The sequence below is a fragment of the Xenopus laevis genome, chromosome 2S, assembly GCF_017654675.1.
Source record: "Xenopus laevis strain J_2021 chromosome 2S, Xenopus_laevis_v10.1, whole genome shotgun sequence".
Classification (NCBI taxonomy): domain Eukaryota; kingdom Metazoa; phylum Chordata; class Amphibia; order Anura; family Pipidae; genus Xenopus; species Xenopus laevis.
Genome location: NC_054374.1, coordinates 99117147 through 99140819, shown reverse-complemented (window position 1 = coordinate 99140819; position 23673 = coordinate 99117147). Strand labels below are relative to the sequence as shown.

The window sequence follows — 23673 nt, the reverse complement described above, 5'->3', positions numbered from 1 at the left end:
CAAAGTATGGAAAGAACCTTTACTTGCTCATAGATAGTTACTCATGTAGCCGTATGTCTTACAAGCTACAATATACCGTAGCTATAGACTTTCACATGTGTGACTGACTGGTGGGCATGAAGTCAAACTTTATTCACATCCTCAGGTTTGATATGTTAGAGCCATAGTATATGACTGATTCCTGGTCAGGGTCGGACTGGGCCAGCAGGACACCAGGAAAAAAACCCGATCTGCCAGCCCCAAAAAATAAAATTTATGGCTCACCGCGCATTGCCGTTCAAGCATGCATGTGAGGGTCCCCGGAGGTTTGTGACCCGGTGGGCCCCCAATGTCCAGTCCGACCCTGTTCATGGAAGTTTTCTCTCATGGATTTTTTTTGAATTTTTTACATTAATATGAATTCCATTTACCTTAATTAAATATTTTCTTTTGAGACCTTTTAAAATACAAGAAAGACAGCATCAAATTAGCAGATTTTTGCTGCTAACTACCAGAATCATTGAATGCATGAAGCTGTAATATTTTGCAATTACAGTAACTGTTTGGGGCATGTTTGTGGCATGCAAGAATGCCCTTGCATATAGATTTGTTTTCATCAAATTTATTCTAACATTATTGGGATAGGCATACTTACACTACATTGTTCTAGCTGTTTTTCAAGAGCTTCAGAATCCCCAAGGGCTGGCCATTCTTCATTGAGGAATACATTAACTTCTGCCATCCATTTTTTCAAAGTTTTCATGTCATTCTGTTTATGAAAATGTGAAAATTCAAACTATAGATGCTAGATGAGTTATTGCAAATACTATGCAGTAATGATACGCAATTTGGGGTGTTTCGATTCGCCAAAAAAATTCATGAATTTCCTGAAAAATTCGAAAAACGTCGAAACATTTGCAAAATGGCGCCAGCGTCTCGTTTTCGACGCCGGTGTCCATTTTTTTTGGACGCCGGTGAATTTTCGTGGCAGTTTCACGAATTTATTCGACGGCGGCGAATCATGGAAATTTGCAGCGAATTTGCGCCTGGTGAATAAATTCGCCCATCACTACTATGCAGTTCTGATTGTGATGGAAATCCCAAATGGGAGTCATTGACATTGTTCTAAATCATTAACTAACACTCCACTAAGTGGAACCTAGGAAGCAACCCATGGCAATACAATATATTTTTGTTTTCTTTGTTTTACTTGCAGATGGATGAACAAAACTAATGACTGACTGATGACCATGGTTTACAGCTTTCTGCTTTCAAAGAGGTGACCTGTAATGCTGCCTGCTGATTGGTTGGTATGGGTAACTTGACCTGGTACACATTCTACACCTAGCTTACTCTTTAATAAAATTACTGCTTTTAATAAAAGATAGAAAACCTAGTAGGAAACAGGAAAGTTTAATTAACTAGTTTAATTAACTGTGGCACAAAAGGGCTGTCATTTAATTGTTTTACATCACATGCACTTGTTTATTCACTCCTAATATAGTTCAGTGCTATTTACTGTAATGTTTCTAATCGTACAAATTGAATAATACTTGTATTGATATAAAAAACAAAACAATACCTAATAATTTCACAGTACCTGATGTTGTTTTAATGTGCTTAGCAATTCTTCTAATGTTTGGCATTGTCCCACAAGCTGATTTGATAATGTCTTCCAGCGGTTTTGAATTAGGTCGATTTCTGTCAAATATTTCTGTTTGACATCAGTTGGTGCTTTTCTAGATAACTCCTCTGCAGTTTTACTGAGATAATTCAGGTCAACTTGATGTTCCTGCAGGGAAGTTTGTAAGGCCTACCAAAGCAAAAAAGACAATTTACTTTTCTTTGGCAATGTTACTCCAAATAATTCAATATGTAAGTCCTGTAAGGCTTAATATCTGCATGTGAAAAGTACTAGTGTCCTAGAGGAAATGCAATAAGTCCAGTTTTCATTAAGGTACAGTGTGAATACAGCTCTCAGTGTGTGATTATATTGTCCTAAATATGGTTTCATATCTTCTTTAAGCTGCTTTCCCCCATAATCCAGCTGTAAGAGTGTGTAATTAAAATTATATGTTTGTAATCCTTACAGGTATAAATAGAGAATTCAAAATTTATAGATCTTGAGATGGTCAAAGTAAAGACTCGGCAGTGCAGCCTTTTGTGCGCTGAATTATCATTGTAAGACATTTATAAAGGAAAGATCAATAGGAGCATGATTGGATTGTTGCAAGCTGTGCACAGCCAGGCAACAAATGTCACATAAATAACTACTGTGATTGTACTGATGGTTCAATAAAATGCTACAATACCTCTGCACTGAACACAAAACAATATATCATAGAGCCTTACTAACATTTTTTTTAGGATTGCTGATATTTTACAATATTTTTATATTTTAGAAATAAAAAAAAAATATTGGGATAAGTGTGATAGCAGACTAGATGTCATAAATGGTAACTTAAACAACTAAAGGTGAGTCATAGATCAGTAGAATAGTAAAAGCGGATGAAGGGGAGTGCTATATAGTACATCCCTGCATACATGCTTGCTTAATTTCTCTCTAATTTCTAGGAGATATGGTAAAGTTATGACACTATATAAAAGAAGTGTATGATAAAAAAGGACAGAGCATCGAATGTGGTATGGGATAATATGCATTTCTAAATCGCCCATCTACAGTGAGTGCCTGTTTATGATTTAGATCATGATGATAATAAGATCATATTGATGTTCTGCAAAAATGGTCTTGTGCCTAGCAGCAATGAGTCAGATGTGCCTATTAATTTGAATGAGTTGCAAGGCAAGATTGCAACATGCAGTTTTTCATATGTTCATTACATACATGCCTGTCTGACACTCAGAATGTCCTGAGCTCAACTTTCAATCCATTATGAACAGAAGCAGGTTTTTGCACACATGCTAAAGCATAGATTTGCATCTAGATCCATGCAGTGTGAAATAAAACTTTGTGAATTGTTCTAGGTTTTTTTGCCCATAATAGTTAATGAGAACCACATACTGTAGTCTCGTTTACTATTTCAGATGCAATTGACAGGTATATAAGTAATGCCATGCAATGTGCCTATTAAAGTAAATGAGATGCTTGATGCAAGAAGATGCACTTTACACCTGCCACTGACAAGGCATAAAGTACACAGCTCTAATTTACATTGTAGGTTAGTCTATACATGTTTATACTGGCAAGTCTATACTAGCAACCTTCAGTTTTGTGCCTACATTGCTATGCAACATATCAAGTAGAATTTGCAATATTTTGTTCACATTGACAATTATCCTTGAATTTTTATATAATAAAAAAAAATCTTTTGCGCCATTTTCTTGCCTATACAATTAAATGGAGCCAATATGCAACTTCTGTTATTACTTTACATTGCTAATTAGACCAAAATACATGTACAGTAGTTCAGTGTAAAACAAAACCATAAATTACTGATTTAATGCTACCCTTTACCCCAAAAAATTCACTTCTGCTCAACATTTGCTGTAATAGCTCAGCAGCAATCCATTCCTTTTAATTATTTTACAGCAGATCCTAATATCCTGATCCAGTTAGAATTTTATGAGTGTCAGTGACACTGTACATGCTCAGCGTGCTCAGTGCTGCTGTTGTTAAGCTAAGCTTAGAGGTTGTCTGATATCATCAAAAACATATTAGAAAGTGAAGCTGATGCTATAGGCTGATTATTAATAAATTATATATTCATTAATTGTATACTGTATGCATACTGTTGTGATTTGGTTGTTATGCTTAGGTTACTGGCAGCAGCCCAGGGGATGTGCTGCAAATCAAATGGAAAAAAAATGGGGAGCTACTTAGGACATATTTAAAGCCCCATATCCTCACTACTTTCAGGGCTGTTGTGGCCTTAGGCTTGTACAGACAACCAAAAAAGAGGAGTCATTTACTTAGTGGAAGACAGGGTGCAAAGAACAAAAAAGGCACAATCAGACATGTTTTCTGCACTTCTAGTCCTGCCTTGCTCAGTGAATTATTGGCTTTAATCTCTGCGGTCCTTTTTGGGTAGTGCCATGCATGTGTTCCATACAGTGCTGCATTAGGCAGCACTGTATTCATGAGGGGCTAGCAAGGAAGGCATTAAGTAGTCTATTTTCCATTCTTACCTTGCACTCTATGCATACACTTTGCATTATATTATCTATACACTAACCCTTTATAGTAAGCAGAATTCCGTTATAGAATTTTCAACATGAACTGTTGAGAAAGAATACAATTCCTTGTTTACAGACTCCCCAGTGACACCCCCCCCCTCCAACCACTACCACCTGTTTGGCCATAAGAGCACCTTTTTGTTTTTCTGTGCTATGATTTATGCCTTCTCACCAGTAACTCCCTTTCACTCCCTTACTCATGTCATGTACAAGTCTATAAAAAAAACCCTGTGATCTCTTCAGGCCCAGGCCAAGGGTGACAAGATTTTAGGTGCAGCATGCCGCCCAGCTGCAACCTACAGAGTGCTCAGGATGCATACTTCTGTAATTCCCAGTGCTCCAACGCATGCACACGAGCGGAGGGAGGGGGCACGCGAGCACGCCCTCAGGGCGACCGGATCCAGCGGCCTAGAGCATCTAAGTATGGAAATCTGGGCCTGGATCTCTTTGTTCTGGGTTCTGACTGTTTGTGAGTTCAGAATCCACTGAGCTTTTGTCACATAAACATGGTCTTTGACCTCACGTGGTCTCTGGTAACTGAATTACCCAACAAGTAACTTCATACCCCTGATTTTGGAATATGATATTGATCAGGAAGGTGTTTGAACACTTTCAATGTATGTTGTTTTATGCTAGCTACATATACATTTGGTTAACCTGGCCATATCAAATTCCCCAATTATTTATTTCTACAGTAACTATATCAACAGTGTTTATTTTTCATCAAAATCCCTTTATGCAAACAAGCTTCCTTTGTTGGGACTATTGCAGCATTACTGTACTTACCTTTAGCTCCCTGAGTCGTTGTTCCATGATTTCACATTCAGTAACAGTGACCTGAGGTATAACGAGTTTGGTTTCGGACTGCTGGATCCACATAAGGATAGTGCTCATTTTCTCTGTGTATTGTGTAGGAGGTAAACTGTCTAGAACTAAAGGGAGAGCATGTTAAGTACATATTTTATTATATATTATCAAATATATTCAGATGCTCTAATACACTTGTATAGATTAAAAATATTAATTTTAATGATAAATTAGAGATTGACTGCAGATATTTATCCAGACATGCCTTATAGACTCCGACTGGTGTTGTGCATGTGGAAAAGAGAAGGTACACTTTTAAAAACCTGAATCCAAAAAAACTTCAGCTAAAATTTGTCAAAATCATATAAAAGTCAATGGCAGATGAGATGTCCCTTTTACAATATTAAGATGTTTCTTGCCTTCTTGATCTCTAAGGGTTTTGGGCTGGTTTTCATTCGATAATTACTTTGAAAAAAACAATACTAAATTTTAAAATATAGCTTTCCGTCAAGTATAACAATATAAACCTTTTAGTATTTTAGAACCATAAAACATTTTTAACGATAGTACATTAGGGATTTCTTTGATTATATTTGCTGATAAAAAATTTAGGAGCAAAAGAAGGAATCCTCCCGGGGCCTATTTTTGATGCTAAACTTGAAGGATAAGTACTCTATAACAGAGGACACAGTATGATATAAACTTGAAACAAAATGTTTTAGTAAATGTTACAGACTATGTTTTTAACCTGATGCGGTTTTAGGGGGCTTTAGGGATTTGTTCCTTTGCTGGCTTGGGAAGTTCCAGTTTCTATAACCTAAGCCCTGTTGAAGGGAAGATTCCACAACTGGGCAAGGGATCTAGTTACCAGTTCTAGTCAATAGGTTATATAATGTAAGAAAGCTAATGTATCTTAGTCTTTGAACTCCACCTGGTGCCGGGTTGGATGCTGCTGGAGAACCCGAGGCAAGAATTTAAAATAACTTGATCCTTAATGAAATTGGGGATTAGGGACACTGTGAATGAGACAAAGAAAGTGGCAGTTTGGTCCTCCACCAGGGAAGCTTAGTGAGGGGTAATTCCCAACGTGACACTCATTGAGTCTAGGTACTCAGGTGGGTAGGACCTTAGCATAATGCCTTGGATCCCTGTTAAAATAAATTGGTACATTGGTAGCAGACACAAGTGGCACGAGTAAGAGCCACTGTGAACTTGGTGTGGGATGTTAATTTGTATAAGGCACATGCATTTTACACTCTTTAACCACTGCAATAGTAGAAGAAGTTAGTAATTGTCTAGTCTGCTCCAACACCACTACTTGCTCCTTTTTCCCTACACTTTCTCACTTCTTTTGTCCAATTATTGAAGCATTCAGCCCTGCACTTACCCATAAACCTTTTCACTTAATGCAGGCACCTTTCCAGCTTTATATAAACAAGCACTAATTATTCTCATTCCAAATATCTGTACATCCATTTGCTTCCAAACTACTGGAAACGCTTGTTTAAAGCCACCTTGTCCAGTATCTTACTCCATTAATGAAGCCTGCAATTTGGTTTCCATCCAACATGCCTAACAGAAACGTCACCAAAGTAACCAATAAATGTCTCAAGTCTGAAGGAATTCAATACTTATCCTTATAGATTTCTCTGCAGTTTTTGACACAGTTGACCACCCACTCCTCTTAGACATTTTGCACTCAGCTGCCATTCATTAGACTGCTCTATCATGGTTCAAATCTTATCTTTCTGACCAATTATTTAAAGATGCTTCTCCAGTTCACCTCTCTCTATTCCTCAAGATCACTCTTAGGTAGTGATGGGCGAATTTATTCGCAAATTTATTTAGCTGGCGAAAATTCGCCGGCGGCAAAAAAAATTGTTGCCGGAAAAAAAACGGCCGCCAGCAGCAAAAACAGACGCCAGCATCAAAAAGATGGACGCCGGTGTCAAAAATGAGTTTTGCAAATTTTTCGGCACAACGGCACAAATTCGCCCTTCACTACTCTTAGGCCCCATTTTCACTCAATACTCCTTTTTTTTTTTAAATGAATTTTCAGTCTATTGGACTTCAGTACCACCTTTAGCCTGTACTAAATACACCGTCATCTACCACTGTATGTCAGGTTCCACTCAAAGTCAACAACATCGCCTTTCAATCAACAATAGGGACATGCTGTCTAGGAATTATATTAGTCTCCCGTCTGTCTTTTAAACTCCACATTCAAATTCATGCCAAATCCTATTTGTTTCATCTCATCAACATTAGTGATAGGTGAATCTGACCTGTTTCAATTTGCTGAAAAGTAGGGGAACATCAACAAATTCACCAAATACATTGAAGTCTATTGGCGACAAATTTTTTTATGATGCGCAACAATATTATTATGATAATGTACAGTATGTCTTTTTTGTAAAATTTGGCAAAATGTTTTACTCATCACTAGTCAACATTGCTTGTGACCTTACTTTAATTTATATGCAACTAAAAGTTGTATTCCATCTCTTATTTTAGGCCTTGTCTATTGCATCTTACGGCTTGTAGATTGTAAGCTATTATGAGCAGGGCCCTCCGATCCTATTTTATTCTTCCTCCCTTGTTTTTTTAAATTATTGCAAGACTCCTGTTTGTTATAAATTAATGTAAAGCACTATGTAACTTGTTGGTGTTATATAAATTGCTGATGGTAATGATTATATGCAGGGGGCTTGCAGAGTTTAAGGTGGCAGTTTTAACAATGTGAACTTCCATCAACTTGTTTTAATGCATATTTCTCACTAGGGCCTTGTCACTATGCTTTAGTTCTCTTTTTAAGCAAAAATATAGAATACACTTCTGAGAGAGAAGGAACATTTAAGCTATGAAACATGTTTGTAATCTGCTTTTTAATATTGTATACCTATGCAGTTATTTATCACTTTGGATTATACAAGAACTGCATTCAGCAAATGTAGTGGTTTTTTATTATAATAATAAATATCTGCTAGACTACAGAAAGGCACTTCTCCTTTCCTCTTCATAGTTTTTAATTCCCTGAATCTTATACCTCTTTTACTGAGCAGATCTACCTTGTAGAGTAAAAGTTAAAGGTATACTGTAGTTCCCCCTTTTTCAATTAATGATGGATTTTCCTGCAAGGGATATCCTGTGTCCATACCCCAAAATGTCTCAAAAGATATAGTTGTAAGAAGCAGGACCAATCCAGAGCAGTAACTATGACTGCAAGTGCTTTTATTGAGGAAATCTGCAAATTTCCTCAATAAAAGCAAATTTCCTCAATAAAAGCACTTGCAGTCATCTTTAGACTAGAGTAAAAGTTACACTGTCATTAGATGCTGCTTCTGTTATTAATTATTCTTCGTCTTGAAGATCAGATATAGGGTGTCTTTTGTTATCCATCTCATCTACCATCATTTTGTATTTCATCCATGCCTCTTAGTTACAGTATATTTGATTTTTTTAACTTCACAAAAACTTCACTTTGTATTTGGAAAATGTTAAAAAAAAGTCTGGAGGAATAGATACAGTAAGTATGCTATTTATTCAATTCTGTTTTCTGATTATGGATTTTGCATCCAATTTGACCATTAATAAATCGGGCAAATTCACAAAAGGGCGAATTTTCACCTCGGAAGGCTTCATCACACTTTGCGCCACTTAGTCAAACATTAATTCGCAGCGCATACGCTAATTCATCAAAATGCAAGATTACGTCTCAGCAGCCAAATGCTGGCAAAGTTTCGCTAGTATAAATTCGCCAGCATGAGCATTTCATAGCAAACTTTCGATAACGATCATTTCGGCCAGCAAAACTTTGTTAGTACACTTAGGGGCCGATTCACTGACTTCGAGTGAAGGATTCGAAGTAAAAAACTTCGAATTTTGAAGTGTTTTTTGGGCTACTTCGACCATCGAATGGGCTACTACGACCTTCGACTACGACTTCGAAACGAAGGATTCGAACTAAAAATCGTTCGACCATTCGATAGTCGAAGTACTGTCTCTTTAAGAAAAAACTTCGACCCCCTAGTTCGCCATCTGAAAGTTACCGAACTCAATGTTAACCTATGGGGAAGGTCCCCATAGGCTTGGCTAACTTTTTTTGATCGAAGGATACTCCTTCGATCGTTGGATTAAAATCCTTCGAATCGTTCGATTCAAAGGATTTTATCGTTCGATCGAAGGAATAATCCTTCGATCATTCGATCGCACTATTTGCGCTAAAATCCTTCGAATTCAATATTCGAAGTCGAAGGATTTTAATTCCCAGTCGAATATCGAGGGTTAATTAACCCTCGATATTCGACCCTTTGTGAATCGGCCCCTTAGGCTTCCATTTGAATAGGGCCTTTATTAGTGATGGTGCAAATGCTTGAAGTGGCCACTTATTATTAAAAATGTCCAAGGAAGCAAAATAAAGTCAAAAGAGTTCCTCAAATGCCCTAGACATGAGCCCACCCTAAAACAAATGTGACATGCCCCTCAAATGCTTAAAAAATTAAAACAAAAATATTTAACAGTTACAACTTTTAAACACAATCCCACTTTAAAACATGAAAAAATGCCAGCGTTTTTTTTTTCTTCCATTTTTATAACATAGTAACATAGTAACATAGTAAGTAAGGTTGAAAAAAGACACATGTCCATCGAGTTCAACCTTTTTTTTTTTTTTCTTTATTAACTACCTATCTGCCAGTTGATCCAGAGGAAGGCAAAAAAACCCATCTGAAGCCTCTCCAATTTGCCTTAGAGGGGGAAAAATTCCTTCCTGACTCCAAAATGGCAATCGGACTAGTCCCTGGATCAACTTGGACTATGAGCTATTTCCCATAACCCTGTATTCCCTTACTTGCTAAAAAGCCATCCAACCCCTTCTTAAAGCTATCTAATATATCAGCCAGTACAACTGATTCAGGGAGAGAATTCCACATCTTCACAGCTCTCACTGTAAAAAACCCCTTACGAATATTTAGGCGGAACCTCTTTTCTTCTAATCGGAATGGGTGACCTCGTGTCAGATGGAAAGACCTACTGGTAAATAAAGCATTAGAGAGATTGTTATATGATCCCCTTATATATTTATACATAGTCATCATATCACCCCTTAAGCGCCTCTTCTCCAGCATGAACATCCCCAATTTGGCCAGTCTTTCCTCATAGCTAAGATTTTCAATACCTTTTACCAGCTTAGTTGCCCTTCTCTGTACCCTCTCTAATACAATAATGTCCTGTTTGAGTGATGGAGACCAAAACTGTACGGCATATTCTAGATGGGGCCTTACAAGTGCTCTATACAGTGGAAGAATGACCCCCTCCTCCCGGGACTCTATGCCCCTTTTAATACAGCTCAAGACCTTATTTGCCCTTGATGCTGCTGACTGGCATTGCTTGCTACAGCCAAGTTTATCATCTACAAGGACTCCAAGGTCCTTTTCCATAATGGATTTGCCTAGTGCAGTCCCATTAAGGGTATAAGTGGCTTGGATATTTTTACATCCCAGGTGCATGACTTTACATTTATCAACATTGAATCTCATTTGCCACTTAGCTGCCCAGATTGCCAGTTTGTCAAGATCCTGTTGCAAGGATGCCACATCCTGGATGGAATGAATTGGGCTGGATAATTTTGTGTCATCTGCAAACACTGATACATTACTTACAACACCCTCCCCTAAGTCATTAATGAACAAGTTAAATAAAAGTGGACCCAATACTGAGCCCTGGGGGACCCCACTAAGAACCTTACTCCAAGTAGAGAATGTCCCATTAACAACCACCCTCTGTACCCGATCCTGTAGCCAGTTTCCTATCCATGTGCAAACGACTTCATTAAGCCCAACAGACCTTAGTTTAGAAAGCAGTCGTTTGTGGGGCACAGTATCAAACGCTTTGGCAAAATCCAAATAGATCACATCTACTGCCCCCCCACTATCCAGAATCTTACTTACCACATCATAAAATGCAAACAAATTTGTCTGACATGACCTATCCTTCATAAAGCCATGCTGATTGTTGCTCATAATGCCATTCATTAGGACAAAATTTTGAATGTGATGCCTTAACAAGCCTTCAAATAATTTGCCCACCACAGATGTCAAGCTTACTGGCCTATAATTGCCAGGCTGAGATCGTAATCCCTTTTTAAATATTGGAATAACATCAGCTTTTCTCCAATCCATAGGCACCATACCAGATGACAGTGAATCTGAGAAAATCAGAAATAAGGGCTGGTCTAAAACTGAACTAAGCTCTCTTAGTACCCGGGGGTGTATGCCATCAGGCCCTGGAGCCTTGTTTACATTAATTTGTATTAAAGCTTTTTGAATCATATCCTGAGTCAGCCACTGACTAGATTGAGCTGAACCATTCGTGCAGTTATTAAGTGAGCCTGTGAACCCAGACTCCTCTATTGTATACACTGAAGAAAAGAACTGATTTAACACATTTGCCTTATCTGTATCTGTTACAACCATACTGGTACCATTATTTAATGGAGCAACACTCTCAACCTGCATCTTTTTACTATTAATATATTTAAAAAACTTTTTAGGGTTAGTTTTCACCTCCACCGCAATTAACTCTTCATTTCTTTTCTTAGCCTTCCGGATTGCTGATTTACAACATTTATTACAGTGTTTATATTCATTAAATGCAGCTTCTGTCCCTACAGATTTGTAGTTTTTAAATGCCTTTCTCTTCTTTCCCATTAACATCTTTACCTCTGTATTAAGCCACACAGGATGATTCTTAACTTTTCAGAATACAGGATATGATGTCACTGCCATAAGAGAGAGGAGGATGTTGCTTTATCTAAGCTGGCAGAGGAAATTCTGGGGTAACATAATGGAAAATTCACACTTTAGTGAATTTACAGAGTTACGATTGTTCACCTGAGCAAAATTCAAATGGCAAAAGGATGTGAAATTTTTTTTGCGATGTACACTTTTGCTAGTGAATTGTCCTCTACACCTGTTAGTAAATTGCCAATGTTCCTGCGGAATGAATTTCTGGCAAATTTTTGCTAGCGACGGCCACTTTGCCCTTTAGTAAATTTGCCCCAGTTTGTTTGACTTTGTCCTCTGAACCTTCTTAACCATACATTGGTGTTTTGACAAAGAATATTCCATTTTATGTCTCTAATACATACATATTATAGCAATGTAGCCTCCCAAATGGTGGGACAAATTGGCGGATCTCATCTCTTAGGTTCTTGGTCCCATACAGTCCTTGCCTGATATTATTTTCTACGTTTTGTATTTTATATTTGATTAAGCTCAACCAAAATTATTTGGACATTGTCTGAATGCCTATACAGTCAACTCAGTAAAGACAATTTGTATTTGGTCTTGCTTTGTAGCTTTTCATTATAACGGTTATTTTTTTCTCTACCTCTCTTTTCGATGAGAAATGAAGCAGAGAAAAGCAAATTTGTAAAAATAAAACCAGGAACTATTCAGTATTGACTAATTTCAAAGTTGTTTAAAAAGCTTCAGAATTCAAAATACTCTTCTGAATTCGTACAATACTAGTTTTTAGCTATTTTTACTAGTTACACGTGTGAATTCAAGCCCCCTAGTGGCAATAATTATAATAATACAGTTACTATTTGTCATTTTGGTGGATCCTTAACATTACTTTTATTTTTTTACTTCTTTTAATAGATAATTCTTTGTGAGATAGCAGGACACTGCTACAGTATATGTTATTTGTAGCTGAAGATCAAAAAACCAAAAATCATAAAGTGTTCTAGTGCTTAGTGAAACATTTATGGGGTAATATAACAAATGCCATCATTTTGATAAACAGATTCTCAAAAAATGTTATAAAATATACTGTGCACTGGTGAAACTATAAAATGTACAAAGTGTACATGACCCCTCTTGTCTTTAAAATTATTATTTTTAAAGGTTAATGAAAGAGGTAAACCAATGCTTAAACAGAACAAGAAAAAACAACAAAGCTAAATCAACTAAAAAACTAGATCAAACTTGAACATAATAAAAATGCAACATTCACTATAATTAATTAGAGCTGCAACTTAAAAAACAATATTTAATTTCTTGTGTTAAATGTATTTAAAGGAACGTAGAAGTTTTAGTGGGGTTCTGTTAACATACTGTTCATTATTAAGAACTCTTTAACCTTGCTTGAAATTATTTTCATCTTTTTAAAATACTGTAAAAAAAAAGGGATAACTTTTAGATTGAAACATTAAGATGATTTCTATGTTTTAAACCCCTGAGGATGAAATGCATTGCATTAATGTTTAGAATTAATTCAACAGTGAAAAACATGAAAGTGAACATATAATTTATTTATTTATTTTAGTTGATGGCTTTGCCTTTTCTACCGCCTTAACCTACCCAATGTGTGACTTTGTGTCTCAGTAAAGATTTCCAATTAGCTGTACTGCTGACAAGAAATGTCATTTGGTTGGGCAGAAGAAGGTAAGAAATCACAGCAGGCAGACTTTCATGTGGGTGACCACACAAGGGGGGGTCGCATTTGGCCCATGGGCCACCAGTTGAACAGCCCAATCCTAATGAGCTTTTTTTCGACAGTTGACAGTAACTTAAATTCGCAGTTTGCAAAACTCTTTTGCAAATATTTTATCCGCCACCAAATGGCTTCATGGTAGCAAAAATAATGAATCCCTTAGCAACCATGAGTAATTAGTCCCTTAGAAACCAAATAACAGTTTTAATTCCAAGCCAGAGATCTACAAAATGAAAACACTTTTCTGTTGAAAGTGAGAATAGCTTGGACAGCATATTTCCTTACAAGTGAATGTGAAGTGCCTGCCGGAAGAAAAAGGTGTTTTGATTTTGTTTTTGTCACATCCTTCTCATGATAATCAAAATGCCCTTAATAAAATGTGCCATAATCAGAGACCATAAAATAGCTCTCTATTAATGTTCTTCATCTTAAAAAATGCAATGAAAGTTTGAATTATATCATCCACTGATGCTTAGATTAGGCATTACCTTTAGCTGAACTCAATACAAGTTTTGGATTTCTTTGCGTTGTCTGGAAAGAACATTAATATTTAATAATGGTATGCTACATACTACAAGGCACAGCGCTACATATTTTCAGGTTTAGCCATTATAACAAAATAAAGTAAGCTGAAGTCCATATCAAGCCCATTGCATATAAATAGTTTTAAATATTTTTGCTGTTTTTGCAGGGAAAAAGGTTTTCATACAAAACAATATAGCCACTGAATTATTTATCATGCTAACAAAAAATATAGTGTTTATAGAAAAATATAGGATTGGAACAAAAAAAATCACATTGCTGCAACTTGCCTTTATAGTTATCATGCAATCACACAGTTAAAAGGACCTGCTTTGAACAAAGCACAATGACTCCAGTAATGCAAAATACAAATTTCTTCTGTTAATGTAATCTAAAGTCCAAAGACAAATTCAATATAGTACAGCTAGCATTCAAAAGACATTGCATTAGCTTCCATTTCCAATTTATATCAATTTTCACTCAGTTTTTCCAAATACTAGATGGAAGTGGGATTGAGTAATTCAATGTGTTTTCATTTTTTATGCTTTTAAACCTTATTTGAAGTGGTATACTGCAAAATAGCTAATATGTATCACCAGTTTTTAGGTTTGGATCGCAGCTGTTTTTGAAACAGCCATTGTAAGAAATATTTTATTGAATAGATTTGCTGTCACATTGGTAGATGGGGAGACAAGCTTTGCTCCATTAAGCACTGTGATAATGTTATTAATAACAACCTAAGAAATAAGGCTTTACCAGTTACTTTTGCAAAAGCATATTTAAATACAAGTACAAGCATGAGATTTTTATTCAGAATGCTTTGGACCTGGGGTTTCTGTAATGTGGGTTGCCATACCTTAATCTGCTAAAAAATGTATATATTAACTAAACCCAATGGTATTGTTTCACCGGCAATATGCATTCCTGCATTTTAGTTAGGATGAAGCACTTTCCATAATTTGCACCTTTCTGGATAACGGGTTGCCGGATTAGATAGTCTGTACCTGTGGTTTCTTTTATAGTCTGGGTGTTTGTGTATGAATATGAAGAATGATATCTGTTACGAAATGTATGCTACGGGCTAATAAAATATAGTCATAACTCAAAGTGATACCCTATTAAGTGAATGGGATATGCAAAAGAAGCATTGCATTGAGGTGCAGTCCACATATTAAGAGACACAAGATTAAACATAAGAAGCATGATAGTTCTCATGTCAGTCAGCATGCAGATTCTGACTTTATAGCAGAAAATAATAAATTATCATCATCATTTGCAGTATTTATATAGCATCGTCAATTACGCAACAAATGCATTAATACATAATAATAATAACAATAGAATAATTAAACAAACAAGGGTTACAGTATAAAAATTAGATCAGGGGACTGTTCACACAAGTTTACAATATAAATGGTGAGGAAATGTAAAAATAACTGATTCTTGGTAATATCATTTCTGTTTATTGCCATTCTGCTTAAGAGATGGGACAACCTGTAGCTCAATCTCACATGAGCCTGCAGCTTTCTTTAGACAGAGAAACTGCACACAGACACCATGCTTCTCTTGCTTCAAGAAGACAAAACTTTTTTTAACACTTCTGCAATAGCAGACAAAGATCATGTCACATGACACTGTGTCAGTATCAGATTACTATGGGATCTGTTTGAGAGCACACACATTAATTCATATCTTTACACTGTTCAACCAGGGTGCATGGGATATGCTAAGCTAGTTTGATATTTTAAGGGAATGGTAGAGATGTGGAAGGGAGTTCCAGAGACATTGAGATGTTTAAAAGAGAGGCGTAGGTCAAAAACAGAGTCTAGGTTGCGTGAAGGTGTGTATTTTGAGATACGAGCTAATTGCATAGAAAGAGGCTTCATCTTTGAATGTGAATGTAAACATCTTGAATCTGATTTGCAAGAAAATAGAGAGCCAGTGAAAAGACCTGTACAGAAGAGCAGCTGACATGGGACAGTCAGATTAATGGATGCTAAGTGGCAACATTTAGAACAGTTTGAACTTGTGAAAGATGGTATATTGGAATGGCTGCAATGTTGCAGAAGGCAAGGTGGGAAGTAATAAGAGAAAAATTAGGTTGTAGTTGTTTTAAAGTTGAAGGTCATATACAGGTAATGTTGCGCACATGAAAGCAACAGGATCTAGCAAAGGTTTGGATATTAACGCCAGAAGGAAGTGAAAAATAACTCCTTTAGTGCCAATGTGGTTGAGTGAAATGTGATGTTGTTGACTGTGACTGAAACCTGAAGTACAGGAAAATATGATGGTGGAAACATAATTAATTACAATTTAAAAAGGGGCTGTGACTGGTGCTGTGATATCTGGAAGAAAATAGAGAAAAGCAGTGTGTAACATGGGAAAGTACAGAAGAAGAAAGGTCTGCTGGAGTACAATGGTAGATATCATCAGCAAGGCTGTATATGTGTCCAATCACTGAATACGTTATCCTAGAGACATAGTATAGATTGAGAAGAGCAAAGACAGTGTATTGGGAAGAAGCCACTTTGTAGGGGGTCAAAAATGAAGTTGTGTGTGAGATGCTGGATGATCGGGTAAAAAAAGCCTCTGCAACTATTTGGAGATCAAAGGTAGTCATGACAAAATTTCATGAAAAATGAAATGCATTGGAGTTAGTGTTTTTGCCGTGTTTATTGTCATGCCAAATGGAATTAATGGCCATCTTTTTTCCATATTTTTTATAATGTTTTTTTCTTGTGCCAAATGCATTTATTTGATTTGACACTATAATCGTTGACACTATTTTGAGTTGTCGCCCGAAAAACTCAACTTTTTTGTTTTATTGAACAAAAATCTGCCCAAGACCATCGAATGAAGACAAGAACCATCTTCAAATTTTTAAAGGGACATCTGCCATTGACTTTTACATGATTTTGACAGGTTGTAACTAGAGTATTTAAGGTTCAATAAAGAGGCCCCTAATAACCATATAAAAACACTCCACAGGCAGACTTCTGGACAATGTTTATTGTGGTAAACTGCTGCGAACGGCCTAACACGTTTTGGGATTAGATCCTTTATTCATTGAACCTATGATTAAGGAATCTAATCCCAAAATGTGTTAGGCTGTTTTCAGCAGTTTACCACAATAAACATTGTCCAGAAGTGCTGTCTGCCTGTGGAGTGTTTTGATTAATATACAGTGGGGACACTGATGATAGAGCACCTGGTCAAGGGGAAGAGCGGTGAGCTGGAGCGGTCGTTTTCTCTGATTTTCTACTGACAGTCCCCTAATAACCATAGTCATTTTTTTTTGTAAATAATATTTTCGCAAGTGTTAATTCATAAGATAACATACAACTTACTGACATGAACAGACCATAAGGATTCTTATAGTTTTACATTACTTAATAAAGATGGCTCCATATATTTGTTGGTAGTACTTACTGTTCTGAAGCTGTTTTTCTCTTGATTGTAAGCTGGAAAGAACTTGATTATAGTGATTAACAAAAGTTGCTACATCTGCTTCCAGAAACATTGGCCTCTGTTCCTTTTCTTTTAGTTCTGTTCCCTGAACTTGCAAAGATCCGATTTCAGGTTTAAGAGCCGACAGATGGGCAACTTCATCCTGTTTTGCAAATGGTAGGAAACTATTTAATTGTATGTAACAATCACATGTAAATGTTATAATATCATACAGAACTATAATAATTCCAAATTAAAAAAACAAATAAAATAATGGTTTTAAAAAAACCCATAAACAAATGAACATGCAACCAAATTGGGCTTGGGCAAGTTTGATTTTCCCATTGATGTAGTCATTTTCCCAACAACCTGCATAGTGGCAACCGTCATTCGATCGAGGTGAGCATATCGCTAAAATACCAAACGGGTGGATCTTTTAATCTTATATCTACTTTTAAAGCAAGGGTCTGACTGCTAAATCAACCATTGAAAATAGGGCAAGCTAATAGTCAGATAATTTGCAAGTACAGAACCAAGTACAGGTATGGTATTCTTATATGAAACACACCATTATGTAAAATGTTACTTTGGACCTAAGTGACAAGAAAGTAATAAACGTTTAGTTAGGACTGTGTTATCAGTGTCAAATGTAGTCTTAAATTTTTAGTACTGCAATATAAATGATGGAGAAATTGTTTCTCCCGAAAGCAAAAATAGCCAGATTGTGCTGTGTGACATGATGCACTCAGACATTTTTTGGCATCACAATGGGCTGCTAGGAAAACAATATGATGCTAGGGTGGGGGTGTACAACTAATATTAATACAAATCTTGAAGAGAAAAAATATTTCCCGATTCATTTCCATTAACAATGCTGTTTATACACTAGTTATCAAACAAGATTTAGTGGGTTATTTATTGAAACTTGATTTTTTTTTTTTTGTGAAAAAATGTATCATGCCCCGAAGCTACTGAAAGTCAGAATCCAAAAATACACCATCTAAAACCTTTTGAATTAATGTAAAAGACAATGGTAGCTGAACCATTTGAAAATGTTATAAACCTTCATGAATTTTAGGAGTTGTGGGGTATTTGACACTGGTTTTGTTTTGAAAACTTGAATAACTAGCGTTTTTCAGTGACAAACTTGATAAATTTGTGTTTGCCATGCAACAATTAAAAAAGTCCAATGATTCAAATTGACACTCAATTTTGTTGAGTTTTTTCTCAAACCCATTTTTTTCAAGAAAAATTATTAGTAAATTAGCCAAATTCGTGGATTGGAGTTAGGTCAAGTTTTTTTTAATAGGAAAGTGAGAAAAACTTGAGTTTTAGCCAATAACTCCCTTAATCTGGACCTGCAATGGCTTATTTTCTAGGGAGGTGTATCAGTGAGCAGGTTAAACATAAACACTGGAGAGAGCAGATGTTGAAGAGGGATCCAGGATTTACTGAAAAGTTTGTAATAAACCAGGTGAGAGGTTTTATACTCATTAAATGTAATAATGATGTTGCGTGGCTTTATTTAAAATCAAGAATTATCACAGAAGTTCTACATTATAAACAACAGTACAGTTAATGACTAGCAAATGATAATTGCTAGTTTAGTTTATAAATGTTTAAATAGGTGAAAATGTTAAAACAAAAAGCCAATAGGTGTGTGTAAACTGACTAAAAAAAGTACCAACCTTGATGTGCTAAATGCTTCACTATTTTCTGTACTACCAAGCTCTTTAGTTTTTCATCTGTGTTTAAAGGCTATGGTCCTACAAGAGCCCATTTACCACAAATCTTAATTGAAGTGCCTACAAAAGGAATTTGCTTAGACTTTTATGTATTGATTCATAAATAAAACTGACTCTGCTGCTTCTGTTAGGTCTCCATTAGTGATGGGCGAATTTATTCGCCAGGCGCGAATTCACGGCGAATTTGCGCGATTCGCGCCGAGTGAATAAATTCGCCAAACGCCCGCGAAAATTTGCGGTAAAAATTCAAAAACGGGCGCCGGCGCAAAAAACCGGGCGCCGGCGTCGAGAAAACGGGCGCCGGCGTCAAAAACGAGATGCCGTCGACGTTTCGCGAATTTTTCGCCGTTTCGCGAATTTCGCGCGAAATTCGCGAATTTTCCGGCGAAGCGAAACGGCGCAAATTCGCCCATCACTAGTCTCCATGATAGTAGAGTATTTCTTATGTGGGTTTATCATATGATACACTTACTTCTAGAAATGTGCATCCTTGCATAGACACTAAAATGTAAAACAATATTACTTCTGGCACAACGGATATTACAAATGTAATTCATTGTATAAGAATTTATCCATAAATATATAGGAAGTGTATGTACAGAAAGGGCTTTAATAATGATGGAAAAGTCTGCGAGAAACTGACAAAATTGGAGCCTTTTCTACTGCAAGGAACAGCAGTAAGTGATGAGTGAAACTGGCACATTTTGCTTTGTCAAAAATATGTAGAATTGCTGCATTTTGCTGGGACAAATCAGTGGGAATGCAGAATGTACAGTAGCTGTCTTATTGCATTGCCCTAAAGTTTAAGGTGCCTTTTTACTATGCTACACATGTTCTTCATAGAAACAAAAAGGCTTCCATGTTGCTAATTTTTTCCAAACACAGTGTGCTCATGACTAGCCATTAGCCTTTAGTTACTTGCGCCACATGCATAGGACACAAATGCCTTCATTAACAGCATCTGTCAAAAGTGACACCAAATGTAAAACAAATGCAGGTAAAAATCATGAACTGCAACTTGTAACAACTTAGCATACATATCTGTGAATTGCATCTGCAATTACTGTTTTTGGTATGAAACTAAATTATACTATATTTTAAAAAGATAATACACGTTAAAAGTACACTTTTCCCCATTTTGGGAATGGAGTTTTACACATTAATACAGTATTAATTAGAGACATCTTAAATTGCAAGTTCCTAAAATAAATAGGGAGGTGAAACTGTTGGCAAAGAATAGTAACAACCCACCCAGTGGAACGTTGGCAAAAACAAAACAGTGTACGTAATATAGTTGTGAGTAAAATATATTTTATGGCCAGCACACAGATTTTAGAGTTTTATAACATTCGATTTTCCGCCAAAGTTATCTTGCCAATAAGTCTTCTTGACTGGATCAGTGCCACTGATCATGAAGTTCATGAAATGTACTATAAATTTTAGTTTACTTCACATAATAAAACCGTCGCCAGATACAGCTGATCTTTAGAACCATTATTTTGTACATTTCAATAAAATACGACTCAAGCAAGCATGCTTCATTGTTTAGCCTCTATTTGCTGCAGGTTAAAATACTTTTGCTCAGTGAATCTGGCAACAGAAGTCCAGGAATAAAGTGTCAGCGTGCTGTTTGCATGTGTTATGTTATCATATTTTCATTTATGGCTCTGTCACATAAATTGGTGTACTGCTATGCCTTATTGAAGGGCTTGAAGTGGTAATAACCAATATTAAAAGGGCAGAGAGGGCATCTTGCAACTGGAAAATAAAATTTAACACATGTAGGGACCCATAGGGTTAATTCCCCTCCGGTCGGAGCTTCATGGTGCAGAAACCGTGTTTGGGATTAACTGCAGGGTTTCCTAATGGGCAGAGCCCTTGTGTTGGTGCAGCATGGCCGATCCCAAAAGAAGTCACTAGGTGTCGCTGCTGCACCCTATAAAATGAGATTGCCATGTGCTCACAGCCATTACTGCTGGAGGATTTCTGCTGACTGTATTTCACTAAGGAGTTAGTGATTTCAGCTGTCACTATGTTGAAGCAGGAGGCCTCTGAGGCTGGGGTAGGCGACCCCATGCCTGGGAGCTCGATCAGGCAGGTTAGAAGCTCTGGATTTCCAAAACTGAACTGTGTGTGCTTGCGCTATAGGTAGTGCTGGGAGCTCTTCAACGGAATCAACAGATTCATCAAAGCTGTATTTGTTGGATAAAGAATCTCATTGCTGTGGATGCCTGTTTCCATTCTGTGTGAGCCAGCCAGCTTTGTGTGTCAGCCCTCGGGTAAATCTGCCTGGGGAGAGTAGAGGAAAGGGAAAGGACCCAGCAGGGGTTCTATCGTGTCACAGGCTTTTTGTGTGCCTTTCACGAGGGAGCCAGTACCTAACTGGAGGGAAAGGTATTGTGGGCTGCTAGCGCAGCCTGGGACCAAGTGTGCTCATTGGGGATAAGGGACTGAGACTTTGATCAGCCAATGAGTAGTGCAGGACTTTGCCTGGCATGGAGGGCCAGGATGGGACTGGCACAGGATTCCCAGGGTAGTGGGTCATGCTAGTTAAATCCATATTGTGATGTGATTGTATTTTACTTCCCCTTTAAATCTGAACTTATCTTGTATAAAGTTGTTTGTTACACCGAATAAAGTGTGTGTATGTGTTGAATGTTTCCTAATGGGGCCATCCGCAGGTGCATTCCCAGATCCCATTAGGTGGAGGCACTGCCAGAGAAGAGTTTTCTTAGTACCCTTTCACCTAGCAAAGGGGACTCAGGACCTGTAATTGGTAAGAAATGGTATGATGTATAACCTTTGTGTCAGGACTATTGGGGATTGAATCCCTCGTCTGCAGCTCCTGTGCCAGTGGTCACGTCTGCAGCTCCTGTGCCAGTGGTCCCGTCTGCAGCTCCTGTGCCAGTGGTCCCGTCTGCAGCTCCTGTGCCAGTGGTCCCGTCTGCAGCTCCTGTGCCAGTGGTCCCGTCTGCAGCTCCTGTGCCAGTGGTCCCGTCTGCAGCTCCTGTGCCAGTGGTCCCGTCTGCAGCTCCTGTGCCAGTGGTCCCGTCTGCAGCTCCTGTGCCAGTGGTCCCGTCTGCAGCTCCTGTGCCAGTGGTCCCGTCTGCAGCTCCTGTGCCAGTGGTCCCGTCTGCAGCTCCTGTGCCAGTGGTCCCGTCTGCAGCTCCAGTGCCAGTGGTTCCGTTTGCAGCTCCTGTGCCAGTACTTCAGCTTCCAGCCTCCGAGCCAGCAGCCTTGCCGCTTCCAGCCTCCGAGCCAGCAGCCTTGCCGCTTCCAGCCTCTGAGCCAGCAGCCTTACCGCTTCCAGCCTCCGAGCCAGCAGCCTTGCCGGCTTCAGTCTGTGAGGACCTGTGTACTGTGGCCTCTGGGCCCAAGGACAAATCCATTTCTAGACCTGTCGTACCTACTACGAGATCTGATAGTTTTGGTGCTCCAGAGTCTACCAGTCTTGTTGCTGTTCATGATGATCTTTCTGTTGTCCTGGGCAAGCCATCACCTGTAATGGGTGCCTCTGCTGGTCCGCCATCTGTAATGGGTGCCTCTGCTGGTCTGTCACCTGTAATGGGTGCCTCTGCTGGTCCGCCACCTGTAATGGGTGCCTTTGCTGGTCCGCCACCTGTAATGGGTGCCTCTGCTGGTCCGCCACCTGTAATGGGTGCCTCTGCTGGTCCGCCACCTGTAATGGGTGCCTCTGCTGGTCCGCCACCTGTAATGGGTGCCTCTGCTGGTCCGCCACCTGTAATGGGTGCCTCTGCTGGTCCGCCACCTGTAATGGGTGCCTCTTCTGGTCCGCCACCTGTAATGGGTGCCTTGGCTGACTCCTCTAATCTGGCTCCTGACCCTGGCGACTCCTCTGATCTGGCTCCTGACCCTGGCGACTCCTCTAATCTGGCTTCTGACCCTGGTGACTCCTCCGATGTGGCTCCTGACCCTGGCGACTCCTCTGATCTGGCTCCTGACCCTGGCGACTCCTCTAATCTGGCTTCTGACCCTGGCGACTCCTCCGATGTGGCTCCTGACCCTGGCGACTCCTCTGATCTGACTCCTGACCCTGGCGACTCCTCCGATGTGGCTCCTGACCCTGGCGACTCCTCTGATCCGGTTTCTGACCCTGGCGACTCCACCGATTTGGTTTCTGACCCAGCCAAGGTTCCTGTCCTGGCTTCTGACTCAGCCGAGGTTCCTGTATTGACTCAAAACTATAGCAATGTTTCCGTTTTGACTCTAGACTCCTCAGATCTGGTTTCTGACACTGGCAGCTCTTCAACCTCTGTCCTTGGCAATTCTTCAGTTCTGGCCCTCAACCCTGGTGACTTGCCTGCATGGGCTCTTGAGTTTAGTGGCACTCCTGATCCTGGTGGTCCTCCGGTTCCAGATGTGGCTCCAGGTAGTACTTCAGTGTTGGTTCCTGTCCCTGGCAGCTTCTCTACCCTGACTCCTGATCTGGGCGGTTTTCTCCCTGTTAAAAAATTTTTTGACT

At 38.5% G+C, this 23673-nt stretch overlaps 1 protein-coding gene across 1 annotated transcript in view; it reads right to left on the bottom strand.

Moving 5' to 3' along the window:
* The window catches only part of dmd.1.S (dystrophin, gene 1 S homeolog), a 935293-nt gene that overhangs the window by 708191 nt on the left and 203429 nt on the right, over positions 1–23673 (bottom strand). Inside the window, exons 20-23 of the mRNA XM_041584187.1 lie at positions 17428–17608; positions 4960–5105; positions 1580–1792; positions 635–748 (exon numbers count right to left, since the gene is read on the bottom strand). Of these exons, the coding sequence (XP_041440121.1) occupies positions 635–748; positions 1580–1792; positions 4960–5105; positions 17428–17608 (654 nt within the window). The remainder of the gene's footprint in view (positions 1–634; positions 749–1579; positions 1793–4959; positions 5106–17427; positions 17609–23673) is intronic.